Here is a 24,973-nt window from a genome sequence, read left to right as displayed (position 1 = left end):
TTACAAGATAACCTGAACATAATAGTATCATCTGAGATTTCTGAGATTTGTTAAAATCTTGGATGTCGCGTTACATATGTAGCAACGCATTGTAGGCAAAGTGTTTGTAACCACATTAAATACTTTTTCATCCATCACAGTTGGCAGAAACATATATTTGATCTTGAAAGTAATATTTGACACATTTACTTTTGTTGTGTTCAAATTTTTAACTTGCTTACCAATATAACGGATTTTTTGATGTTGTTGGTCTCATTAACAAATCTAATCCTTGTCTGTCGAATGAAACGCAGAGTAGGACGGACCGAATTCTGCTAAACGGCTTTTCTCTCACCCTCTTTTTATAGTTAATTTAATGACAGAAAAGTACCTTGAAAATATCAGCATTTATCTCAGATTTGGTTACATTATTGCTGCAGAGAAGCATCACAGCCACATTTTCAAGTCAATTCTAAATTTTTATTATTTTTAAATGCTTTTTAGAATTTTCTCCAGTTATTTGCCAAGATGTGATTTTGTATGGTCTAGGATATCTTTAGGTTAGTTTCTGCTCACATTTCTGTGGCAACGTATGATTCTAGAAGCGGATACCATTCTCCTCTAGTTTTCTGTAACATTAATTAACATTGATAGAGTTTTGGGCTGGCGATTTAATATACTGACTTCAGAATAAGCTAGCTTGCACGAAAATTGATAAAGCTTTAGTTGTAGTAAATTGTTGAACGTCTCTGCGTTTGCGTTGTACATGATGATATCTACATACTTTTCACTTTTTTCAAAGAGATTTTGAGAATTATTTATTTACTGCTGGTATATCGCTTTCCCCGGCAATCATTAAACTCATTCTTGTAGTATATATCAATGGTGTCTCAGGTGTCTGCCATTTTGTTTTTCGCTTATTACTGCGATCCCTGTATTTTTCAAATTCCTTGGGCGACCGATCTTCTTTACTTTTCAGCCACATCATTAAGTTCACATAACCAGCTAGCCAATGATCATTGTTTTACAGGAATATTCCTTCTTTATACGATTCAGGAGTCCATGCTTCCGTGAACTCCGTTTTAAAATATCTCAATTCATATTTTAGCTCATTGATTTTCTCAGCTGAACAATGGGTGATTTTCAGAAAACAATTTTCCATATACACCATGTGATCAAAAGTATCCGGACACCAACCAAAACATACGTTTTTCATATTAGGTGCATTGTACTGCCACCTACTGCCAGGTGCTCATTATCAACGACCTCAGTAGTAATTAAACATCGTGAGAAAGCAGTATGGGCGCTCCGCGGAACTCATGGACTTACAACGTGGTCAGGTGATTGGGTGTCACTTGTGTCAGAAGTCTGTACGCGAGATTTCCACATTCCTAAACATCCCTAGGTCCACTGTGTCTGATATGATAGTAGAGTGGAAACGTGAAGGGACACGTACAGCACAAAAGCATACAGGCCGATCTCGTCTGTTGACTGACAGAGACCGCCGACAGTTGAAGAGGGTCGTAAAGTGTAATAGGCAGACATCTATCCAGACCATCACACAGGAATTCCAAACTGCATCAGGATCCACTCCAAGTACTATGACAGTTAGGCGTGAGGTGCGAAAACTCGGATTTCATGGTCGAGCGGCTGCTCATTAAGCCAGACATCACGCAGGTAAATGCCAAACGACGCCTCGCTTGGTGTAAAGAGCGTAAACATTAGACGATTGAACAGTGGAAAAACGTTGTGTGGAGTGACGAATCACGGTACACAATGTAACGATCCGATGGCAGAGTGTGCGTCATCTGCCATCTGTCAGCATGTGTAGTGCCAATGTTTTGCAACGCCGACTTCGTGCCAGGCCTCACCGACCTACATCGATACTTCTCCTCCTCAGTTCAGCACTCCGTGAAGAATGGGCTGCCATTCCCCAAGAAACCTTCCAGCACCTGATTGAAAGTTTGCCTGCGAAAGTGGAAGCTGTCATCAAGGCTAAGGGTGGTCCAACACCATATTGAATTCCAGTAGTACCGATGGAGGGCACCACGAACTTGTAAGTCATTTTCAGCAAGGTGTCCGGATACTTTTGATCACATAGTGTAATTTATCTTATCAAACGGACATTCAGAGTGCTCCTTAATCTAGCCATAGCATTTTCTTCTGCAAATTTCCGCAACATTCTCTTCGGTTTCTGTAAAGAAAATAAGTTCCATATAATTTTATTTATATATTTGCCTAATAACGGCATGTTCAAGATAACATTCTATATTTGAAATAGAGCCATTGGATGCAGAAAGTATTTTTTCATTAATACTTTAATAAAGGTCTCTACTATAATCTATTTTTGACATACTGACGCTGTGATTAAAATACTATTGATTGTAAAATTCTAACTAAAAATGCTGTTTGATTTAGACATATTTAACTTAATAGAAAAATCTATAAATATTAACTTCAAATATATTAATCTAATTTAAAATGTAACACACGTTTCGTTCTAACTTCAATGCAAACCACACCACTCCACAACATATAAAGGACTAAAATATGGAATCGCAAATTGGTGTTATTAGACAGGCACCGAACTGAAAATTGTTCCGTGTGCATAACGAATATATAACCACTATTATAATAGCTTCCCTCTTGGTATGAGCTTAAAAGGGTGGCTGTCATTTAATAACAGTTATTGAAGGTAACAAAACTTAATTTATTATTGTCAATTAGAATGTTTAATTTCGAATTTTGGCCAGCTTTTCGATCGAAATATCCTACTTTGCGTTAGCTTTTTGTATCTCCACCTTACAGTGCCAGAAGAGTCCCGAAACTATCACGAAGATCTGGATAGGTAGAATGCATAGTGTAGTGGAGAAACTGATGTCATTGATTTCCATAAAGATAGGAAGGTGAAGAAGAGCCGGTTTCAATAACAAAGTAGAAAAAACATATCACATGACCTAATAATGATTAAGGCTGGCCTGGGTAATTTTTTTCTGGAGCTACAAATTTTCTCTTCCAGTTCCATATCCCTATTCATGCTTAATGTAATTTACCAATATTCTCGCAATACTATTACTTCTCATGTATTGTGATTCCCCGACCAAAGAAATATGAAATTATCAGACATATTCCACTTTTCCAATAACAACAACTTGATTCGTGAATTCTTCATCTTAGCCGAATATATTAGGGACGGACTGGTTCACTTGATTTGGAAATGAAAAAGGAAAAACTTGCGTTTATCTTAAATGAAGAACTCTCCACAGTTATAGTTGATTGTGTTTACACCTTTATTCCTTTGTTTAGATTTCAGTTAGACAATAAAAATCAATTTTGAATCAAGGAAAGCTTTATTTTCATTATTTACATTGTGCCCTATTCTCACGACCTTACTTGTTAAGTAGAAACAGTTTACAATTTAATAATATTTGGTTTCCTAATAGAGAACAGCAAACTTCAAGTTGTAACTACTTATATGTATTGATCTTGCAGTGATTAAAGTATCATGTACCCTTGTTTATGTATTGACGTGTCTTTAAACTACTAAATTAGAAAGATAACTGAGAAAACATTGACCATTTATTTTGAAACGCCCTTGTAAGTTTTAAACTACTCGTAGATAGAAAAATGACAAAATTTCGCAATACGCATTTATAATTGGAAAATCTTGCTTGCCATATTAGTCTAGTCAAAATAGGAAATGACCGAGAAAAATTGTTATAGAAATTATTTTTTGCCTTGTGTTGAGGAGTATGAAGAAAGTAATTTGGCAAAATGACAATGATTTCCAAGCTGGGGAAAATTCGTAGTGACGTCATCAATATGGTCGCCAACTCTCGTTTGAACTTCATTACCGTTCAAGATAGAAACTTTGTTCTTCCTTTACGTCTCAGAGAATACATTGGAGCTTTATTGTAATTATAAATATTTGTCCAATATTGCCGCTATTTTTAAATATGGACTTTCAAATTGGGAAAATGATTATTTTGAAACCATTTTTCATCTTTCATAGAAAATAACTTTAAAACTCTTTGACCTAGAGAAACACCATTAAACAATCGTCAGAGGGCATTCAATTGCTTTCAAATTCCATCACATTCATTAATATATCTCAACAAATAATGAGGATAATCCATTCTCTGACGAGAAATAAACTTATTGAAAATAAACTTACACCACATCATATGTTGCATAAAAAATCTTTAATAAAAAGTTTGAAGTAATGTTAAATGTTTAAAATTCATGGGCATTTTTTCAGGAATAAACGGGAGATGAATCTACACCAGCACATGTTGATCAGCAGTTATCTTCGTCATAGTTGTCATAGATCGTTTGTAATGATAAATCCGTTTTACAATTGCTGCAGTCACTCCCATGACAGTTTTTGCATGAAGAAATGCATGTAAGGCTACGTTTTCGGCATGAACACTGATCTGCGCTACAAAATTTATGGTCGAGCTGTTTGCATTCACAACGCACAATCTTCAGGACGTTGTCATGAGCTGGTAGAAAGTCGATCTGAATAAACGTAATGCTGTGATTTAACACTACAGCCCCACAGCCGTCCATGGAGAGATTTTTCCATTCCTGAACCTGTCTATAAACTCGGACAAGGAAAATGTGCTGATCTGCACGTCGGTGGTAATAACTGTGGAAGTGGTTTGGACAGTTGCTGTCATCTTCAAATATAATGAATATCTCAACTTTGTGAGGTCATTTTCACTTATCCCACCATAGAGGGCTACAAGAAATTTTTGACTTGCTTCTGATATCATATCTTCTATTGCGTTCTCTAGTAGAAAGACATCTGCCCACTGACGTGTTTCTACGTTCATAGCTTTAAAGTTTTTAATTTGTCGACTTTATAGAGCGCAGAAGTTGTGTCGCAATTACTCATGGCGTGTATGAATAATATGTGATCTCTTACGTTGGGTGAAAAATGGCTCCTTATTTTATGTATGTTGTAGATAGAGAAATATTGTGATCTTTTTTCGTCAACTTCTGCATGAGTAGTTTTCCCGCTGCCTCATTTGCGTGGTGAATTAGTAGTACAAATATGTCTGTATCATCTGAAATTACTTTCGCAGTTGGATGAACTCGGGTTAAGGCGATGGCTGTAGATACTATTAATGTATCTACATCACTGGTTTCCATGTGCACTTGATAACCGTTAGCTTGAAATATATTTTTCATCTTACAGAAATAATGTGAGACGTTTCACGTTTCCTCCGTTGCGGAGCATAGATTGCTGATTTTTGTACACCGCAATACTAGAAATAATGTGAATGTCAGGTGCGAAAGGCTGTAGCTCAACGCACATGCTCGTAATCTTTAACGGAAGGTCCATTTGGATATCCATCAAAGATTATTACACAGTTTCTTCCGAAGTGGTTACTCAAGTAATTCAAGTACAAAGTCGCCACATCATCCCAAGTTCCAATCTTAGGCCACACTACATGGTGCAGCAAGCAGCCTCTATTAATAACGCATACTACTTCTGGATCATCAGGGGTATTCTCTAAGTTTTGAGTGAGAGCACGCGCAGCAGCTGCTTTGGAACCTTTCCGCATAAACTTGCCCTTAAATAGAGATGTCGGTGTTTGAGTAAGTTCATAGACGAAATGATTCATGAAGTTTTCCTCTCTTTCTGTCACGGTAGTCAACCTCCAAACCAGAGTGGATTCTCCAATGTGAACGCATTCCTTCCCAATTCGTACACTTTTGGTTAAATGCAACAAGATTTTCACTTGATCACCTCTCTTCAAGACAGCTGAGGCATATTCCTTCCCATCTATGGAATTCTGTATAGCCCATCCAACATTATCAGCATCCTCACAGTTGATCTGATCTGTGTCACCAAGAGCAAGTCCTGTTACAATGTTTTTCAATGGCGAGTCTGAATCTGAAAAAGGGGAGTAACATTCCAACCAAGTAATTAAGGACTGCAGATCCTTATTGTCTCTTGCTATTCTTGACGGAAACATATCTGCATGTTGCCTGTACTCAGTTCCCTTCAGTTTAGTCATTGAGACATGTACTGCTCCACACATGTGGAAACTGTGAATCCACGTCGCACACGCGCTTTCCACCTTGCTTCTTCCATGTGTCAGCTCTCCTCGACTTTTCATAACTCGAATTACGTATTATTCTATTGCAAAATCAGTTGACAATCCATTCCAATGACCAGAAGTCCGTCGCACAACATGATTGCCATACAAGTGGAACTGATCGTATAGCCATTGGTGGGTTACACGTAATTCGGACATCATCCGCAGGTACAGGCGACCGCATTTGACATATATATTATTCCCGGTTGCTGCAAAAAGAGATAACATCCGAGAAACTGCAACGAGGTACAATACAAATTCCCTTTCCGTTCAGCTCTTATGAACATCTACAAGGTCGCAATGTAATCAAGATATTGTATTCACAGTTTAGCAATATGGAACGACTTCGCTAGTCTCTCCTTACATACCCTGATACTTTCTTCCAATTTGTTTAAGACACACAAGTCTTGGTCATTGAGTTCAATATTTCCAATAAGATTTGTGACTAAGGACTGCAAATCTCTGAGATCTGTTTCAGAGAAGTACATGTCATCATTCTAGTATTCACTGCCATCTTCGCCTGGAGGCTGTACTATTCTAGGTAAAATTCGGGACATAAGTGCAGACTGAATCTACAAGTGACCACATAGAGGTCTGAAATACTGTTTCCCTGACAGTATATGTCAAACAGTGTGACCAGCATAAATGTTGACCGTCATTTCTGACAACCCGTACCGGTCCTGACATTGGCAATACTTCCGAGAAAACTCATCAGCATATGGAATGCACCAAGTTTACATACGATGCATACTATGTTAAGATCAGTTCTTACGACGATGTTTACTGCTTTGATCCATAAATGTTGGTCAAATATAACACAAAGCGTTGTTATTTCCAGTAGCTCAGCCTGTTCACATATGTATTTCGACGTGCTGTACAAACACGTCCAGGTTGATTAATGGTAAAAGGGTGATTTCGGCTGACGGAGATGAAGTGCACGAAGGAAGCGCTTTCATATATCCAGACCAATTTAAAGAGTCATTTCTTGACTGTGGAAACAGCAATCACGCATGTCAAAGAATGTCCTGATTCATAGACGCTGGTAAGATGTATGGTGTTTGTAAGGAAAGAATGAACTTGAATTTCAGGTTCTGGGATTATAACGTAACAGATGTTTGTGTCGGAGGAGGATATGTTATGTTGATGCCATACTTTTGGGTTACATCTGCAGCTTGCACTGCTTTTGGTGATCTAGGAACAGTGCAATATGGTGATTGTGGGATGCCTACGTAAGTACAGGCACGAATTATACACATTCCGTGAAATGTTCCTGAGCCATCAAGTGTCCCGATGTTACGATCCACGTTATCTGCTGGCCATTGGGCAAATAATGGTGCTGGATTAGTTGAAGAGATGGCATGGGGATTACTCATTTCAATTCACTCTGTTTACACTTTGTAACTTCAGTGTATAAGTCGAAATATCCTAACGATGCCATCTCATTAATCAGCCACTTTGAACCAAAGACATGATCCAATTCCACTCCTACGCTGAAGAGTAAAGCTGCTTGCACTGTGACATGTCCAATACTACACAGCTCTAGCTTTGATGGAACCAAATAGCCGAGTAAAGTGTACAGAGATGGAGGTAAGATGCTAGAAAATTTGTCAATATGATGGATGTTATCTGGTGAAGGGTAAGTGTCACGTCCAAATTTATAATATCGTAAGTCTGCTACAATAAATTTTGCAGCAGTTTTAATGATGCACTCTTTCTCTTCTTCGAGATTTTCACAGTTTTGTTCATACTATTTGTGGGTAATAATAAAGCTCGTCATCTCTCGAAAGCAGACAACATCCGATCTTCCGTTTATCTCAGAGAAAGATGTCCGTATTTTTCCTGCAGCTTCATTTTTAGCCATTTCACTGAATACACATTGTCAGTGCTAGATTGTTCCACCATCTTTTCGCGGAGCTCTGACACAGTATATAATGCTGTTCCTGCATATTTGTCAAGCCATGAACACAGCACTTTAAACGCGTGCATCATATCTGAATCTGTCGGACGACCTGTGACACGACTACTTTTCCACACAGTGAGAGATCCTGGCTCCTTCTGGGTCATGAACCGTGAGTAGCAACTCTTGTGATTCACCGCTTCCACAGCAACTAGATCTGAACACTGAAGGAGGAGACTCTCGACTGACTGCCCACTCGTTTGGACGTATTCTGCACATTGACAGGACCTTCTCACGTATTTCAACTGTTTGAGCACTCCATTTAGCTACTCTATACGGGTGAAAACCATTTTTTGAGCAGGTTTTCCATAAAAGTAGTAATCAATCTCCCATTCAAATACATCCTTGTGTGATCGTGATCTTCTCTTCTTTATTTGCGATCCGCTGCGTGACATGTCTGAGATATCTCTTTGGATATAGAAGTCACTGGTAAAGCGACGACACGGCACTGATTATGAACAAACACTTGTGGTGGCTCCTCCATGCAAGGGACCTATGTTAAATAGGAATGAAGTGTCTTGTTTCCCCGCTTTAAACGAACATTTATGAGAGCTGGAAGGCATCTCCAGGTCATCTTGCTAATGTCTGAATCCCCGCCCTCTTGGCAAATCACACACTTATCGGGTTCCATAGTCCTATACTGCACAGCCATGATGACTAGTAGGATACTAACGAAGTATCCATGTTACCAGTCAGAGTGAAGCATTAAAAAAATGGTAGTTCCTTTTAAACAGAATAATGGTCATGATACTTCATTACTTATGCGAAGAAAGATAATAAAATCTACACACGATAAAAATATGCACAAGAAAACCAATAAACAAGGACATAATATTATAATATTACGTTTTTATTAGAATAATCTTCGTTTCCTAAACAAAAACAGTGAATAAGAAGATGGCGAACCGACACAGCTATCTGTGATGTTTTCAGTAATTACCTTTTAATAATGCTTTAAATAACATCTAATCGAATTTTTTGTCAGCGGACATTTCTGTTCATAAAAAATAATTTCTATAACAGTTTCTTCTAGGTCATTTTCTATTTTGACTAGGCTTACAAAGGTAGAAATATGAAATTAAATTGCTTCATAATTTCCCATATTAGCCACCGCGGCCATCTAGGATTTATGACGTCGAACACGGCCTCGGACACGAACAAGATATAAACACCTTGTGAATAGCAATTCTCCATGTCAAAAGGAATTTATTGGTTGTAGTCCCATGTTCCTATCATCAAAAGACTCACAGTCCACATTCGTCTTATTTGTGCTTTTACTTCAAAATTTGATTGAATAGATGACTATGGCTTAATGGGAGCTACAAGGCTATTTGTCCTTGTTACGATAAGACCAATGGCCGACACAAGATATATTAAAAATTTATATTTTTAGAAAGTGTATTTCAAATTAAGGTATTTACAAAATAAAGTATTAAAACAGAAAAATATTAAAAAAAGAAGTCGTAGAAAGACTAAAATATGCAAATTATGTACGTAACAAGAAGATAATTCAAAAATAGCAGTATTAATAACATATGACTCCAAAAATCTAATAAGAAAACCTTATAGTGCGTTAACTATTCCAATTTCAGGAATGAAACTTAGAATACAGCACTGAAGACCACGTTATCCTAAGTCCCTGACTAAGATTTTCAGGCATTCCACAGTGTTCTCTAAGGCCAGAGTATTCTTAATATTCGACAAGAATGTGCCGAATCTCAATGGAACTATATAGTGTTCACAGTACGGACGGTTAGGACAACACACTAAATAAGAATGTATTAAGCGAGAGTATTCTATAAAAATAAGTCAAGATCACCTCATCTCGGATGGCTAATATACGTCGACGTTTGCTAATTGGCGTCTGCTAATTCATTTGCCTGGATGCAAGATACTTCTCAATGGGAGTGCATCTATTGGACAAAATAGCTACGGAGCGTGGTCCAGTGCAACAACTGCCAAAACGACATTCTTGGCTGCTGTGTCAGCACGCTTATCTTCCCGGATGCTAGCATTTTCCGGCGTTCAATAGACTATGATGATAATTTGTTGTTCAAGCTGATGACATCTCTCAAAAATGTCTTGCACTAAAGGGTGTTTTGTAAAGACATCACAAAAGGCTTATTACAACGCTTTGTAACTCAGTGCAGATAAGCAGAGGACGCAGCAGAATCTGACGTACGTGATCGAGAACAAGCTTTACTACTGTTATTTTGCAGTAAAGATTGAACACAGATGATGCATACTAAATTCCGAATTGTTTTCATATATGATGAAGGAACGGTCAACAGAATTCTCTCTTCTGGACCCAGGCGTATAAGACACATCAAAGTTTGGGAACTGTTCCAGCAACACTTCTAACTCTTGCTTATCTCCATATGGGTACTTGTGTGCTTTCGGATGTATGATAAGGCGAACGTCGAGCCTTAGTGGCCAATATCCTTGTGGAGAAGCACAAACATATAGCAAACAAAGAGACGATCAACGTACGAACGTACTACGAGCGTGTAGCGCAAGCACGTGCTACATACTGATCACAAATCTGGCTACCACGGAACGGAAAGCCGCAAGGTTGGTCAAAAATAGAACAAACATGGACTGTAATGTCTAAGAAGTGTCTCACGACGATGTGTTAATGGTGGTTCTTTGTATCTGCATAAAGGCTAGCACAGTAGCGTCCTCAGTTTGTAACAATGTAAATAAGTGTGTTATTGGAAGTTTACGTTTAATATAAAGATTTGAAGTATGTAATAATTTGGCATAGCACCTGCGATTTTAAAAGTAAAAGATTCTAATTAAATCTTATAGGGGAAAGTCGTCTGGTATCGGACAGCGGGTGGTATCGGACAAAAGCAGTTTTCGTTATTTTCTGCTTAAGACGGCACCTATCAAGCATACAGTGAGTTGATCGGAATGAATTAGCCAAACTCACGCCATAGTGGATTTGTCCGATGAACGGTGTATCTCGTGCTTCAAGGTTTTTGTATTTTTGCGAGTGATCAGGTGCATGGAGATAAATTTGGGTGGCTGCAACTTTTCATAAAGTAAATGTATTGATATATTGTTGCTATCACAGCATCTATTAGGGTGTACATATATTGTAATTTAGGCGTATAGTTGCATTCATTGTGTTACAAGCCGGTAGATAGCCATTCATAAGTTGCAAGTCCTTCGGCTGGTATCGGACAAAATGGAATCAGGTGGTATCGGACACAACATTGGTAAGTAAACTTGACGTTTTTTTAATGGTTTCTGGCTTTTTCAAGAAACCATGGGGAAAATACGTGGCAATTTGGATGAAGAAAATATGAAGTTGGCCATGGTCAAAGTTATTTCCAAAGAAGCACATGCGGCCAGTGCTAGATATGGTGTTCCTTAGAGCACATTAGGAGATCGTGTCGAAAAACTGTCGGAAGGGAAGAAGACAACAGTTAAGCCTCGCTGCTACTTTAACAAAGGCACATTTAGTAGAACGTGACCAAGAAGAAGTACTATACAATCATGTAAAGGTTTGTATAGTTAACTAGTCTAATGCTACTACGAATACCAGAAGTTTTAAAACTAGTTTACGAACTTCCTAAAAAACTAAACATTATAATATGCGGGGAGTCTTTTGATGATTGGATACAGCGCAATATATGTAAAGATTTGGTCCATGAACAATGTGCAAATTTTGAAGGCAGGCTGTTTTATCATTGTGATTTGTGCCAGAATAAAAAATAACAACTCTTGATGAGACTAAGAATTTTAAGATCTATTTTTACTTTTATTTTAGGCTGTATTTTAAGCGTAATAAAACTGTATTTTGTGTGTAAGAACTTCTGTAAGCTAATATTTGCAATTTGTTCTGCTATTAAATTATCTCAAAAGACTAATTTTCTTTGTCCGATACCACCCTCCACTTTTTAAGAACGCTAATTTGTGTTACCTTTGATTTTTTTTTTTTTTTTACAAAAATATATATTATTAGTTTTTACCTGTCAAATCACCTTTAACATGTTGTGTGTAAGATACCAAGATATCATTTTGTACATTAATTTGATATAGCTATTTTTCAGCCTGACAAACGAAAAAAAGCTAAGATGTCCGATACCAGACGACCTTCCCCTATTCTTGTAAATTGGTCAGTTTTCAGTGGTTGTGATCAGTGATGATTTCAGGGGGTGGCCTGGTGGGAAATTACCCCCAGAACTACTTAGGGGAGAAGTATAGGGATGATGTCTTTTATTGTGTTCAATGCGGATTCCTATTATTTTCACCGACATACTTTTCTTCCCAATGTATTGAATTTCCCCTCCGGAATAAATCTGAAATCATCACTGTTTCCAACTATGCCAAAAGGGCATGTTTATTTGCAGATAAATTCAACTTTATTTTTTGCTTTTAGATAAACCAAATATCAGTTCATCAACTATCACGATGGCATATTTAGGTGACACAGTTGAGCTAGAGTGTCAAGTTGATGCACATCCAGAACCAAAGATGTTATTTTGGAGGGATCCTAATGGACGAGTACCTGTAATACAAGGTGGAAAATACGACATTAATACGGGACCAGCAAGAGATGTAAGCTAATTTTTTCTCTCTTAAATAGTATTTCCTTATAGGAAACATCGTTCTTTAATTATAATTCCCTAATATAAGAAATTAATGTTACGTTCCAAGTTTCCTTTATTACACACGGTAAGATTTAGATTGCTTTTTGTTATGTTCTATTGACCAGATCATGAATCACAGAAACCTATTGATTATTCAAATAGCATCACATATTTATAGTCTGTGTAGTTACATTATTTCCCTAAGATTAGAAAAGCCTTAAAAGTATCTACATGTTTTGCAAAGCTTTGAATCCTCCATAACGTTCGACTCCTTAGTTCGTACAGCTTGAAATTTGGTGCATACTCTAAGTCAGAGGTGTAAACTCCAATAACATCAAATTCCAACTATATATAACCCATCATCGACCAGTTCTCACTTTGTTATAAAGTCCTTAAAAAATAGATATATTTTTAAAATGCTTATCAAATTTAATCATTGCAAAAGTCAAATCATAAGGCCAGTTCCTAATAGCCGCACTATAGAAGTTTTAATCTTATTAACCAATAAGAATAAATTACAATGGACAATAATGTCAATTCTTCATTTAGATTAATGTAGTGTTGCGATTTTAACTAAAGGTAATTGTTTAGTGTTAAAAAAAAATTAAACCAAAGTAAAGTGTTTTATACGAATGAGACCCAAACCAGAATTTTGTTTAAGGTGAATTAGTCTTTCGATAGTTCATATTTGGATACTAGCATGAAATCTTGCACAAAATTTCTATAACTTGATCTCAGTCAAAAATCGGCGAGACACAACTCGTACCCCCCCTCCGAGCAGAGGGGGGAGGGGGAGAAATAGATTTAGGCGCGCAAAGAGTCCATATTAAAGCATACCTTTCGGACGACAAAACTACCCATCTCGGTATGATATAAGGATGATTGTAATCTTAACTTTTTTGTGAAGAAACTAGCTACCGTCTGGTATACATTTTATCCCCTCGAATGTCCCACAAGGGGAGGAGGGGAAGAATTTGGAATTTTCAAAATTTCGCCTTCCTCCGCTGTAAACGAAAGGGGGAATACCCAAAGAGGTTTACAAGCCTAGTTAGAGGCTCAAATTCTAGATAATCGGTTGAATACCCGATATTGCAATTATCTTAGCACCCCTGCAAGTTTAGGAGGGTGTAGGGCAACATTTATTTCTTAACACCATGTTTGTCTACGCCAAAATTGAGAAAAATATTTTTTAAGTATTTTTGTTGATGTTGAAGCTTTCACAGATTTTTTATGAAATGTAACTTACTTCGCAATAAAAGTGCATATGCAGTGTACTGTTCTCTATTTATAGGTTGTAATTAAAATTAGTCAATTAAAAAAAATTAACATCTTTACCGTTACAAAGTTAAGAGAACAGATTTATTGTAAGTTAAAATATGAAAGAAAATAGTGTAGTTTTGCTTGTTTATTCCCGATTCAGACATTTCAAATGTTATTAGATTCACTACTAGCATTCGTTTCAGAGAATTACTTATCTTATGGCATGCACTATTTTTCTTTTTAACTTATCATAGTATGCCGATATTTTATCAATAAATATATTTGGATAATTTAAAAAATAAAACAAAAAAAAAAACAAATGCAAAATAGAACTGACTAATCACTTTACACACTGGAAAGAGGTTACTATTGCTATTTCCATCAGATAATGCTATTCCAGTTGCTATTTCCATTAATAATTTAAAATTACATTTTAAACCCCCTTTCTAAAAAAAAAGAAAAAGTTTACACTAATAGTAACATTTACACTGCTGGCTGTAGAAACATTTCAAACAGTAAAACGAAATTTTCAAGTACAGCAAATGCATTTATTCAGCGCATTATCCATCGCAATCACACAGTGAGATGCAGGGATGGTTGTTTCTCTGACACCTACAGTTTCTTACATACAGGGTACGGCAGAACCGACTAAGCAGTTTCTATCGATTACCACGAGAGCTGTAGTGGGGGTAGGCAGTTGCACGTGGTCTGCCTTTGTTCAGTCGTTGACCCCATTTCAGTAGCTAATATGGTCTGGACCGGTGCACATCGTGTTTTGCCGTTCGCGCTTATTATGAAAACAACAGATCTGTAATCGCTACACGACGAGCTTTTCGGCGGCAGTTCAACATTCCACTTAACAATGCCGTTTTCATCTTAGTGGGTGCGTGAATAAGCAAAACTTTCGCTACTGGGCTGAAAGTAACCCCCGAATTATTCATGAAAGACAGCAACATTCTCCTAAAGTGACAGTGTGTTGTGCCATATCACAATTTGGCGTAGTAGGCCCTTACTTTTTTGAGGAGGAGGGAGTGACCGTGACAGTGAATTCCACACGTTATGTTTCAATATTGAAAAAATTTCTGCAACCCAGAATGGACGAGATTGTTGAACAACATGGACTGGGAAACTTGTGGTTCCAACAGGATGGGGCTAAAGCTCACACAGCCCGAATTTCACTTGATGTTTTGAGAGAAATGTTTCCGGGACGCCTCGTCTTTTTGAAGGGTGATGTCGAGTGGCCTGCGCGGTCACCAGATTTGTCATTTGTGACTACTTTCTTTGGGGATATCTGAAGGGAAAGCTTTTCAATAGCCGCCCTCACACCCTACCAGAGTTAAAACAGCGGATTATTGACGAAGTGAATGCCATACCCCGCAATATGTGTGAAAGAGCTGCTCGAAACTTCAGGGATCGTCTACAACAATGTATTGATGCTAACGGCCGCCATCTTGAGGACATTATTTTCAAAACTAAATGAATGTAAAATGGTATATTGTACTAATTTAGAAAATAAAAACATTTTTCCCTATATATCCAGATTTACTTTTTATTGCTCGTTAAAACTGATTAGTTGGTTCTGCCACACCCTGTACATTACTTTACCGTGACAGCAGCAATTCAGAACATGCTTTCGAAACCTCTGGGATCGTTGTACAGACTCCAGAGTGGTTCATATCCACTAGAAGACTCCTTTTCCATCCAAAGTAAGTAAATAGTGGAATCTTCATTTCTCATTGAAGATACTGTTTCTAAATCATTGTGTGCAGAATCGCACGCTCCACATGTAGGTTTAATTCATCTGCTGTTGGTGAGATATTTTTGATTGATCTGTTTCTTTTCGTGAACAAAATTCTGCGGCATTCATTTATATTTTTGGTGGTGCTTGTGGTGTCATACATAAGGACCGTAAACCATTCGATCATTTGGAATTCTGTATTTCCATAGAATTTGACAGGTTATTGAAGACTGACGTGATATTTGGTAGGATGCTGGCTAATAGTGTCCTCTTCTCTCCTACTCGTTTTGAAACATCTTCATTTGTTATTCTCTCCGTCCATTTGATCTTATTCATCTTCCTCCAACAGAATATTTTAAACTCTCTAAATATTTCTTATCTAGCTTCCGTAATGTCCAAGTTTCTAATCTATGCATTCCAATACTTCATATATATTACTTGACAAGCTTCTTCCTTATTCCAATATCAAGCCTTCTAGTTAAGAGTGATCTTTTCTTATTGAATACCTTTTTGGCTATGATAACTCTTGACCTGATCTCTTTGGTGCAGTAAGCGAATCTCGTCAAAATACCTCCCAAAAATTTGAAATTATCTCTCTCTTCAAGTTCTTGTTGTACTCTGACCCATAAGGGCTTTCCATGGGATATTCGCATGACTTGCGATTTCTCGATATTGATTTCTATTCCATATTATTTCCCATTGTGAATTCAGTGCCAACCTATTTTGTCAATCATCTCCTATAGTTCTTTGGTTCTAGTTATAATAACTGTATGATTAGCATTCCCATGCCGTAAACGTCACCAATACCTAGTGGCCCACTTGCCGGTAAATGTCGATTTTCGCTATACCGACGCGTCGAAGGACTGCCGCTAGTGTGCCACTGGCGGCAGGGTTTCGTCGAGTCGAAATAGATAGCTAGAGTCGGGGTATTGAATTTACCACCGCGTAGCAGCGAGGACTTCATTTTGGTCTACGATTTGTCGTGGAGAATCGTGAAGGGACCACCACGAACTATCGCCAGTCATGTGCATGCGATTATTATTAAATATTTTCTTTTCTGTCGAATTGTTCCTAAAGTAAGCTCCGGGGTCAAGAGTAACCGCTGGCTCTATATCATGAAGTAGAAAATCTTAAGATGAGTGTGTATAATTGTATGAATTTAGATGACAACTGTAGCCGATCATTTGAAAGTGAATATGGGAGAACCATGAAATAAAGTAAAGAGACGCGCATCATTTTGTTATAAAATTACATGGCAAACGGATTTTATCTGATCTCAAACGGTTATTGTCGAATATACATGGTTACAGGAGCACTCTGATTAGCCAAATTAAAAATACCTCAAGGATTTATGCCTCTACAAGTGACCTTTTATTCATCGCCTCTGTAGCCAAGTCGGAATGGCACGCGCCTAGTAATCTAAAGGTTGGTGGTTCGCGCCCACCCCGGGACACTTTTTTAAAAGTGTTTTTTAGACTCTCCTTAATATAACAAATCACTCATATAGGCGATTTAACATATTTTGGGGTAGTAATTTTGTTGTTCATTGGCGTTTCGTCCCGTCTCTGCCGCTGGTGGTATAATTTTCAAAATGGAAGTGAGGCCACCGTGGATCGTCGCTGCAGGGCCGCCAAGTTTTGACGAGATATCTCTAGTTGCCCATGGGTGGTGCACCGACGCTTACGGTATGGGGATACTTGAACCTGGTAACGGTCTGCCCTCCAATCTTGAAATTAATTTCTATTAATGCTTTCTTTATTAAACATTCCTTGTAAATGTTGAATATTTGGGGCAACATACTGTATCCTTATCTGACTTCTCTTCCAGTCTCCACACTATTGGTTTCTTCTTCATTCAAGAGCAACTTCATTCGTTGTTCTATGTACAGGTTGCGAATGATTTGTCAGTCTCTCCAGTTGACCTCGTATTTTCAGAAGTTTGGTGCAATTTCCTCGGTCGAAAGCTTTTTGCCAGTCGATGAAGCACAAATATAACTCTTCCTTTACATCAAGAACTCTTTCTGATATAATTATCGTCAATCCAGTAGCATCTCTGGTGGCTTTTTCTTTCCAGAATCCAAATTGATCTTCCTTCAATATCTCTTCTATTTTTCTTTCGAGCCACCTGTTCAGTATGCTCGCAATAATCTTTTCAGTGTGGGAAATAAGGCTATGGTTCTGTGATCACTGCACTTCTTTGCTTGTTTCCTTTAGGGTAATGGAACTATTGTACAGTATGTGCTTTGTATGTTTCCATGACAATCTAATTTATCAAGGGAAAGCATACTACATAATCCAAAGAAGAAATTAATGTAATCTGCGCCACATGAGATAATAAATCGATAAGAAATTAAATGATAATATGTCCCTTTTGTGTATTATGTACTTGGATACAAAATGAAATACAAGTTATTTAATTTAGGTCAATTTCTTAATAAAGTTAATCGTATGTAGCAAAAGTCCCCAAGAAGTCACATAATAATTCATGTAACAAGCAGTGATGATTTCAAAACATTTTCCCAGGGGGAATATTAATGCACAAGGGGGGAGAAAAGTACAACCGTAAATGTCCTACAGCAGTTCCCGCTTTAATTCTACTTTGAAGAAGGGGCATAAATGTTTATTGATTCTGTAAAGGACGACAAAAATTGTAAAACATTATTAAAATATTTTATAGGTAAAGTTTATTAATAGAGAGCAAATTTTTAAATTTTAGGAAGTTGGGTTGTCGATATTCCTATATATTTGAACTGACAATTCACTGGCACAAGCGCACACACATACACAAATACTGCTAACCTACACTGAGCATAAACGAGGCTATGACGTAAGGAAATTTTGATAATATAATAAAGAACATACATTATTCTGATCATTCGTACAGCGTTTAATTGTGTCTCATAGAAGCAGAGAAATCTGCACAAGTTACAAACTTGCATATATTATAAATATCATAATATACTGATAATACGAGTACATTATTCTTAAACTTAAATAGCTCTTAAACATAACACTATTCTTAAACTTCAAATTTCAGTATTTCCACTTTCTTTCTCACTGACAATAACGCAATTTGAGGTAATAAATGGCAATCAACAGGCTATCAATATGAAAAAGGTAATACTAACCGAAAAATCTACAGCATTAAAATGTTTAATTACCCTGAAAGACAAGTGTCGAGCTAGACTTATTTAACTGATAAAACGTACGCACAAATTCTGTAAATGAAAATGATTTATTATATATGTAAGAAAAAGCTTTGACGAGTTTTCCAATCACAAACTCATTTCAAATCATTAAAAAATGTAACGAATTAGAGCAGCAAAAGCGCCGATCCTGGGGGGCCGAGGAGGTCCGGGCCCCCCAAAATTCATGTGGGCCCCCTATTGTATTTATGAATATACAATATTTGGCATAATTTGAGTGCAATTTGTCGTAAAATCTTCATATATATATACCTTCTGCATCTGAATGCCCCCCCCCCAAATTTACAGAGAAATCGGCGCCCTTGTAGAGCAGTCGAATTTTTATAATTATATCAGTCGAATGTGTCTGGGTTTCATCACAGCGTACCTGTTAACCTCGTAAATAAAATCTATAGGCTCAATGTCTCATTCGATCGATACTTTTAAACATGTCTGAAGAATATCTTGACCGATACGATTTCGCAATTTTGTCATGATTCTGTTTATAGCACTGAATGACCTTTCTACAGTAGCAGTAGAAACAGGGATACACGACACACTCTCAGCCAGAGGTTTAAAAGCCTCGTAACCAATACCAGCTTTTAAAATAAAAGAAGCAACATCTGTTCCAGAATCTCCAAGTTTGCTGCGTGCAACATATTTAAGAAAATATATATATATATATATATATATATATATATATATATATATATATATATATATATATATACATTTTCAACGACAACATCGACATCATTAATTCCAAATATAGCACAGAGTTCTTTACATTCATTCTCACTGAGCTGTAAAAATGTATGAAACTTTTGAAAATACGCACTTAGTAGAATCAATTTCATGGTCTTATCATTAAATCTTTCCTGCATTTCATTAACGACACTTTCCACAAATTGTTTTAATAATTATAAGGAGAAGCCTGAAGCAGCCGGGGGGAATTTTGTGGCTCGGGAGAAATTCCCCCGGGCCACCCCTTGAAATCATCACTGGTAACAAGTAGCATGAAAACCGTACAGTACAAAACCGGTGGAATAAGTCACCTTACACATGAGAGTGTAATGTTTTCATTGTGTGATGACTAAGTATTGCTTCTAATAGATGGCCCCATTATGAAGCCACAGTACTGCAAAGATTGATTCAAATATTGAATGGGGGAGTTTCGAATCAAAGAATAAAGTACAACTGTGCCTTAAGCTTAAGTGATATGTCACAAACACATGAAGTTCTCTTTTATGAATGCTTATTAAGTTTAATCTTATGAATTGACTACGTAATCTTATCATTCCATTCCGTTACTGATTAACGTTAGCATAAAATTAATATACATATTTCGAGTTTCGTTACATTGTTGAACATTATATTTAATAGGTATATGCTTATCTACAGATTTTTCTATTTTAGGAACTAACTAAATATGTTATGCATTTAACAATCAACAAAATTGACGAAGATGATGCAGGAGAATATTACTGTCACGCTGAAAACGCACTTGGGAGTTCTACACAACCTGTAACTGTGAAGATACGTCCAATGGTATGATATCAATGATTTTACCAGTAAATATTTTTCATTAGAAGAAAAAGAATACATAATCTTTATTCTAATTGAAATGAAAATTTGGTGTACTTTGTTTTCCAGTTCTCGAAAACTTTCTAAAGTGACCCATATAATAACTACGATTTCTTACTACTGTTTCTTATCTAGTGCTATATTATATTCTGAGAAGAAGGAGCTTTATTTTACTTAGAAAAATGAACTTTAGTTTACTTATTGTTTTGTTCTAATTTTTTTTGAAAAGGGTCCGTTATTAAGCTACGTACAATGCATATGTCAAATTTCAAAAGTCATAAAACGAAATAAAAGTTTTACGATTGTTCACAGGCCCTGTAGGCTAAAAGAGTTAGATTAGTAATGAAAGAATTTAATGGAATCAGAAGTAAATGGAAACGGGGCAATTTCGAGAAAATGGAAAGACTTGATGTTGTCCACCACATTGCACATGGTCTGATATCAAACCAGGAATCTTCACACCAAAGGTGAGCATTCCATCACTGAGTCTCCGTGCTCTCTTTCTCGGAAACCATGTTATTCTAATCTGTTGTGTTATGAACATATGTCAATCTATTATACCTTTCAATAGAATCAATGCTGAGTTAATATTCATTTTAAAGAACTTCAATTCAATAATCGTTGGAGGTCTTCAATACATATAGGCTACCTCATTCATTGATTTCTTAAATTTACATTCCCACAGCTACAGGGTTTCAGTTAGAGTTGGTATGGCGATTAAGTTTGTTTTAAATATATTCAGTGGCTGAAAATCAGAATTATGGTCATCATCCTTTCAAATATTTATACTGTAAGTTAGGGTGGTCCTGCTTATCTTTTTCTGTGGATAAAAAAATGCCAAATATTCATATAACCATGTGTTTACCAAATGGTTATTGGCCTTCTTTGATGAGCCTTTAATACGTAATGTTATTATATGGTTGAGTGCAGGGATCCATTCTCTTTCATAGGATATGAATACATTGATGCTCCCTTTCCAAAATTTGGAAAAGGTTCAGTGATCAAATAACTTTTAAACGTTTCGCAAACTTTTGAAAAATAAATTAAAGTTTGAAAGTGATCAGCCGATCAGATTGTACAAAGGATAGTTTTCCATTGATGATCTTAGCCTATCAGTTGTGACTTAAGTTGAAAGTGTGAAATTTTTATTGTTGCATATCAATCGATTTTAAAATTACATATCAGATTACAAGTCCTTCTACAATCCTAAGGTTCAGAGCTTTTGGAACTTAAAATTTAAAAAAAACAGTAATCGAAAATATTTAACCAAACTTTTGAAACCTTTTAAAACAAACTAAACAAAGACTAAAGTTTGAAAGTGATCAGCCAATCAAGTTACATGAAGAATATCTTTACACTGATCAGCCAATTATATTGAACCAAGAACAACTTTCCACTAATCACCTTAGATTACATGTTGTTACTAAACTTCGAAGCGTGAAATCGTTGTTATTGAATATCAATCGAGTTTAATAATTACATATCAGGTATAAATCTTAAATGTTCACTCAAATGATATTAGACTATCAGTCGTACCTACAATCCTAGGATTCGAAGTGTGCGATAATTTATGTATATCAATAGATTCCAATAATTGCCATCGGGTTTCAAGTCCAAAATTAGACTTTGAGACAGGGATTTACTAATCAGATTTCACTAAGGATAACTTTCCACAAGCGACTTTAAACTACGTATGAATCATTTCCGCAAACTAATGTTCAAAGTGTAAAAAATGTTATTTTATATCAATAATTATCTATCAGGTTTTATGCCCTAAATCTCTATTTCAAGTCCGAAATTTGAAGTTAATCAGAGAAAGTGATAAATCCATTAAACTACATCAAGGATAAATTACCTTAAGGTTCAAAGTGTGACATTATAAATCAGACACAGGGATCGATCAATCCGATTGCTCGAATGATCTTAGACTATAAGTTGTCCCTAAGTTTTGAAGTGTTAAGACGATATATTAGATGAACATCCAGCAAATTTGAATTTGGTAATTATTTACCAACAGGACACGAGATAAACCTCATAACTTACAAAAAGTATATACTCCTAGAGAACAATTACACATTTTTGTTTTTTAACAATTGCAAAATTTAAGAATTGGCCCCTTCTAAAATTTCAAAGGGGTGCACTATGTTACCTATGTCTTATTCAAGAGAAGAAATCAATGCACTCATTCATATGATCATATCTTGTAATATTGCCTCATATTTGTGGACTTTGGGCATTAATCCAAAATCCCGCCTGATGGTAATTCTAATTTCAAGCCAAACTTCTAAATTCCCGCCAAAATATAAAGTGTAACTTACGTATAAATTTTGGCATTTTAATCATATAGGATACAAAGTTAGCCACTCACATTTGCAGAGTTATTATATTCGAGTCCTAGAGATCATTTCTCAAATTTTCTTTTTTTGACAATTCTTAAATTTAAGTGTTTTTTCAATACAATCCTCTCAAAATGTAGGAGGAGTGCAACAATGACCTTTGTTCTATGGAAGAGAATAGACCCCTATACTCAACCATAACACCATATGTTGTATTAAACCTTAATGTAACAAAATAAATTAGGTCAATACCAACCAAATGGTAAGCAAAAATGGTGATAGGAACATTTTGACAATTTCTTTACCCGAAGAAAGTGACAAGCTGGACCACCGAAATTTAGGAAGTTATATCTCGAGTTCTAGGGAACATTCATCAAGCTTTATTTTTAATTGACAATTCCCAAATAAATAGGGAAAGCCAATGCATTCCAAATTTCGAAAAGTTAACATCACTGTACTCTTGTACTATGAAAGATTACGGACCCCTGCACTCAACCATATAATCACGTAACGTTCATCAAAGGTTCATCAAACACGATAAATTAGATCAATAACCAAACACGTGGTGAATAGGTGGTAATATGAATATTCGACATTCTTTTTACCCGCATAAGCAGGAAAACCCAAACTTGCAGAGTTCTATATTCGAGTCCAATAAAATATTTACCAAATTCTTCTTTTGATAATTCTCAAATTTAGGGATGAGTCAATGTTCTCCTCCTAAATTTTGAAATAAGTGCGCCAATGTACCCATGTCTTATGAAAGAGAATGAACTCCTGTAATCAACCATATAACCACATAAGGTAATTAAGCCTCAAGAAAGAGAATCAAATAAGTCAGAAACCTCCAAAATTTTAATATTTGGTAATTTATTTATTCATAAAAGGAAACTAGATGGAACACCCAAACTTATAGAAGTACATACTCTGGTCCTATATTACCATATCAAAATTTTACATTTAACAATTTTCAAAATTTAAAGAAGTGGTATTATGTAACTCTCCCAAAGTTTAGGGGGCAGGCCAAGTTATCCCTGCTAAAATTTATAGGATATGATCTTATGTACCGTGGGTCATTGGCCCCGAAGAAGGAACCGTGTGTCTCGAGATAGGGGCCACTGGATGCAAAATTGGGGAAAGAACAACAGCTAATATTATCGTCATTGGTAAAGTTTGCAACACTGCTTAAAATAACGTATTTGTATGAAATGTCAAAATAATCGTTACTTCCCTTTAATATTACATATAACATTATGATAGTAGTGTTTGGTAGTTGTAATTACTAGAAGTTCTTGCTATTAGGTAATTTTAATCGCAGTTCCTAAGTGTTGCCAAGTTAATCGTATCTAGGAACCTTTCAAGAAATCAAATCCGTATCTGTGTGTTTGGGGGCGATATTTATCTAAGAATTTCTTCGAAATATAGCCTTTCCAATACAGACAAATTTTCAATTCCTTGTAACTTGCTTACGTTCATTCCTAAGTACGCGTATCATGTAGTTACCATAGTATTCGACACGAAAGTACCTTGGATGCACATTTTCCTGGCTGTTTCTGTTGCGTTATAACTGTTGTCGACAACTCCAAAATTTGGATGTTCGTGATACCGTAGCGTCCTTAGTTTGTAACACTGAACACTAAATGTAATACGTATTGTAAGTTTTTGTTTAACATGTACATGGAAGTATGTATTAGCCTGGCGAGGTTCCATTTGAAAAATATGGTCTTCATGTTGGGTTAAGAACCCTGCTAATCGGAGTATGTTAAAATTACTTCTCCTTTTGATATTTGTTTGGCATAAAATTTAAACTTTCCTGTCACTTAGATTAGAAGTTGCAAGGGTGGGTCGTTTTAAGTGGTTCAACTTGTATGCATTTTTTGTTTGACTCTGGGTTATCAGAATTCTGGCTGTGTTGAAAGCTGCATTTTGCATGAAGTGATTTGAAGTTTTAGTATTTTTAGATCTAACATGTGCAAAGAAACATTTGATCTCCAAGCATTTACAGAATAATGATTGCTATGTTTCCAATTGTTCTCCGTGTGCATTTTTTGTGTATTGGGCCCGAGGGAAGTACTTAACAATTTAGTTTTGATTTTTTCACAGTATATTTAGCGTGACAGGGGAAAATTAAGCAAAAATATTATGAATGTAAATATGTTTCTTTAATTTATGATGATAGAGTGAAAATGTTGTTTCTAATTCGGTACCTGAGAAATTAGATGTGTATCCG

At 36.2% G+C, this 24,973-nt stretch overlaps 1 protein-coding gene across 5 annotated transcripts in view; it reads left to right on the top strand.

Moving 5' to 3' along the window:
* LOC145662786 (Ig-like and fibronectin type-III domain-containing protein 2) overlaps positions 1–24,973 on the top strand; it is a 1,216,055-nt gene that overhangs the window by 1,051,176 nt on the left and 139,906 nt on the right. For all 5 annotated transcript variants that reach the window (XM_081728668.1, XM_081728663.1, XM_081728665.1 and 2 more), the window contains 2 exons: positions 12,431–12,609; positions 20,240–20,371. In XM_081728668.1, coding sequence (XP_081584794.1) covers positions 12,431–12,609; positions 20,240–20,371 — 311 coding nt within the window. The remainder of the gene's footprint in view (positions 1–12,430; positions 12,610–20,239; positions 20,372–24,973) is intronic.

The sequence above is a fragment of the Thermobia domestica genome, chromosome 10 (assembly GCF_964235325.1).
Source record: "Thermobia domestica chromosome 10, izTheDome1.hap1.1, whole genome shotgun sequence".
Classification (NCBI taxonomy): Eukaryota; Metazoa; Arthropoda; class Insecta; order Zygentoma; family Lepismatidae; genus Thermobia; species Thermobia domestica.
The sequence above is the reverse complement of the archived record's forward strand: the minus strand, read 5'-3'. Positions and strand labels throughout refer to the sequence as shown.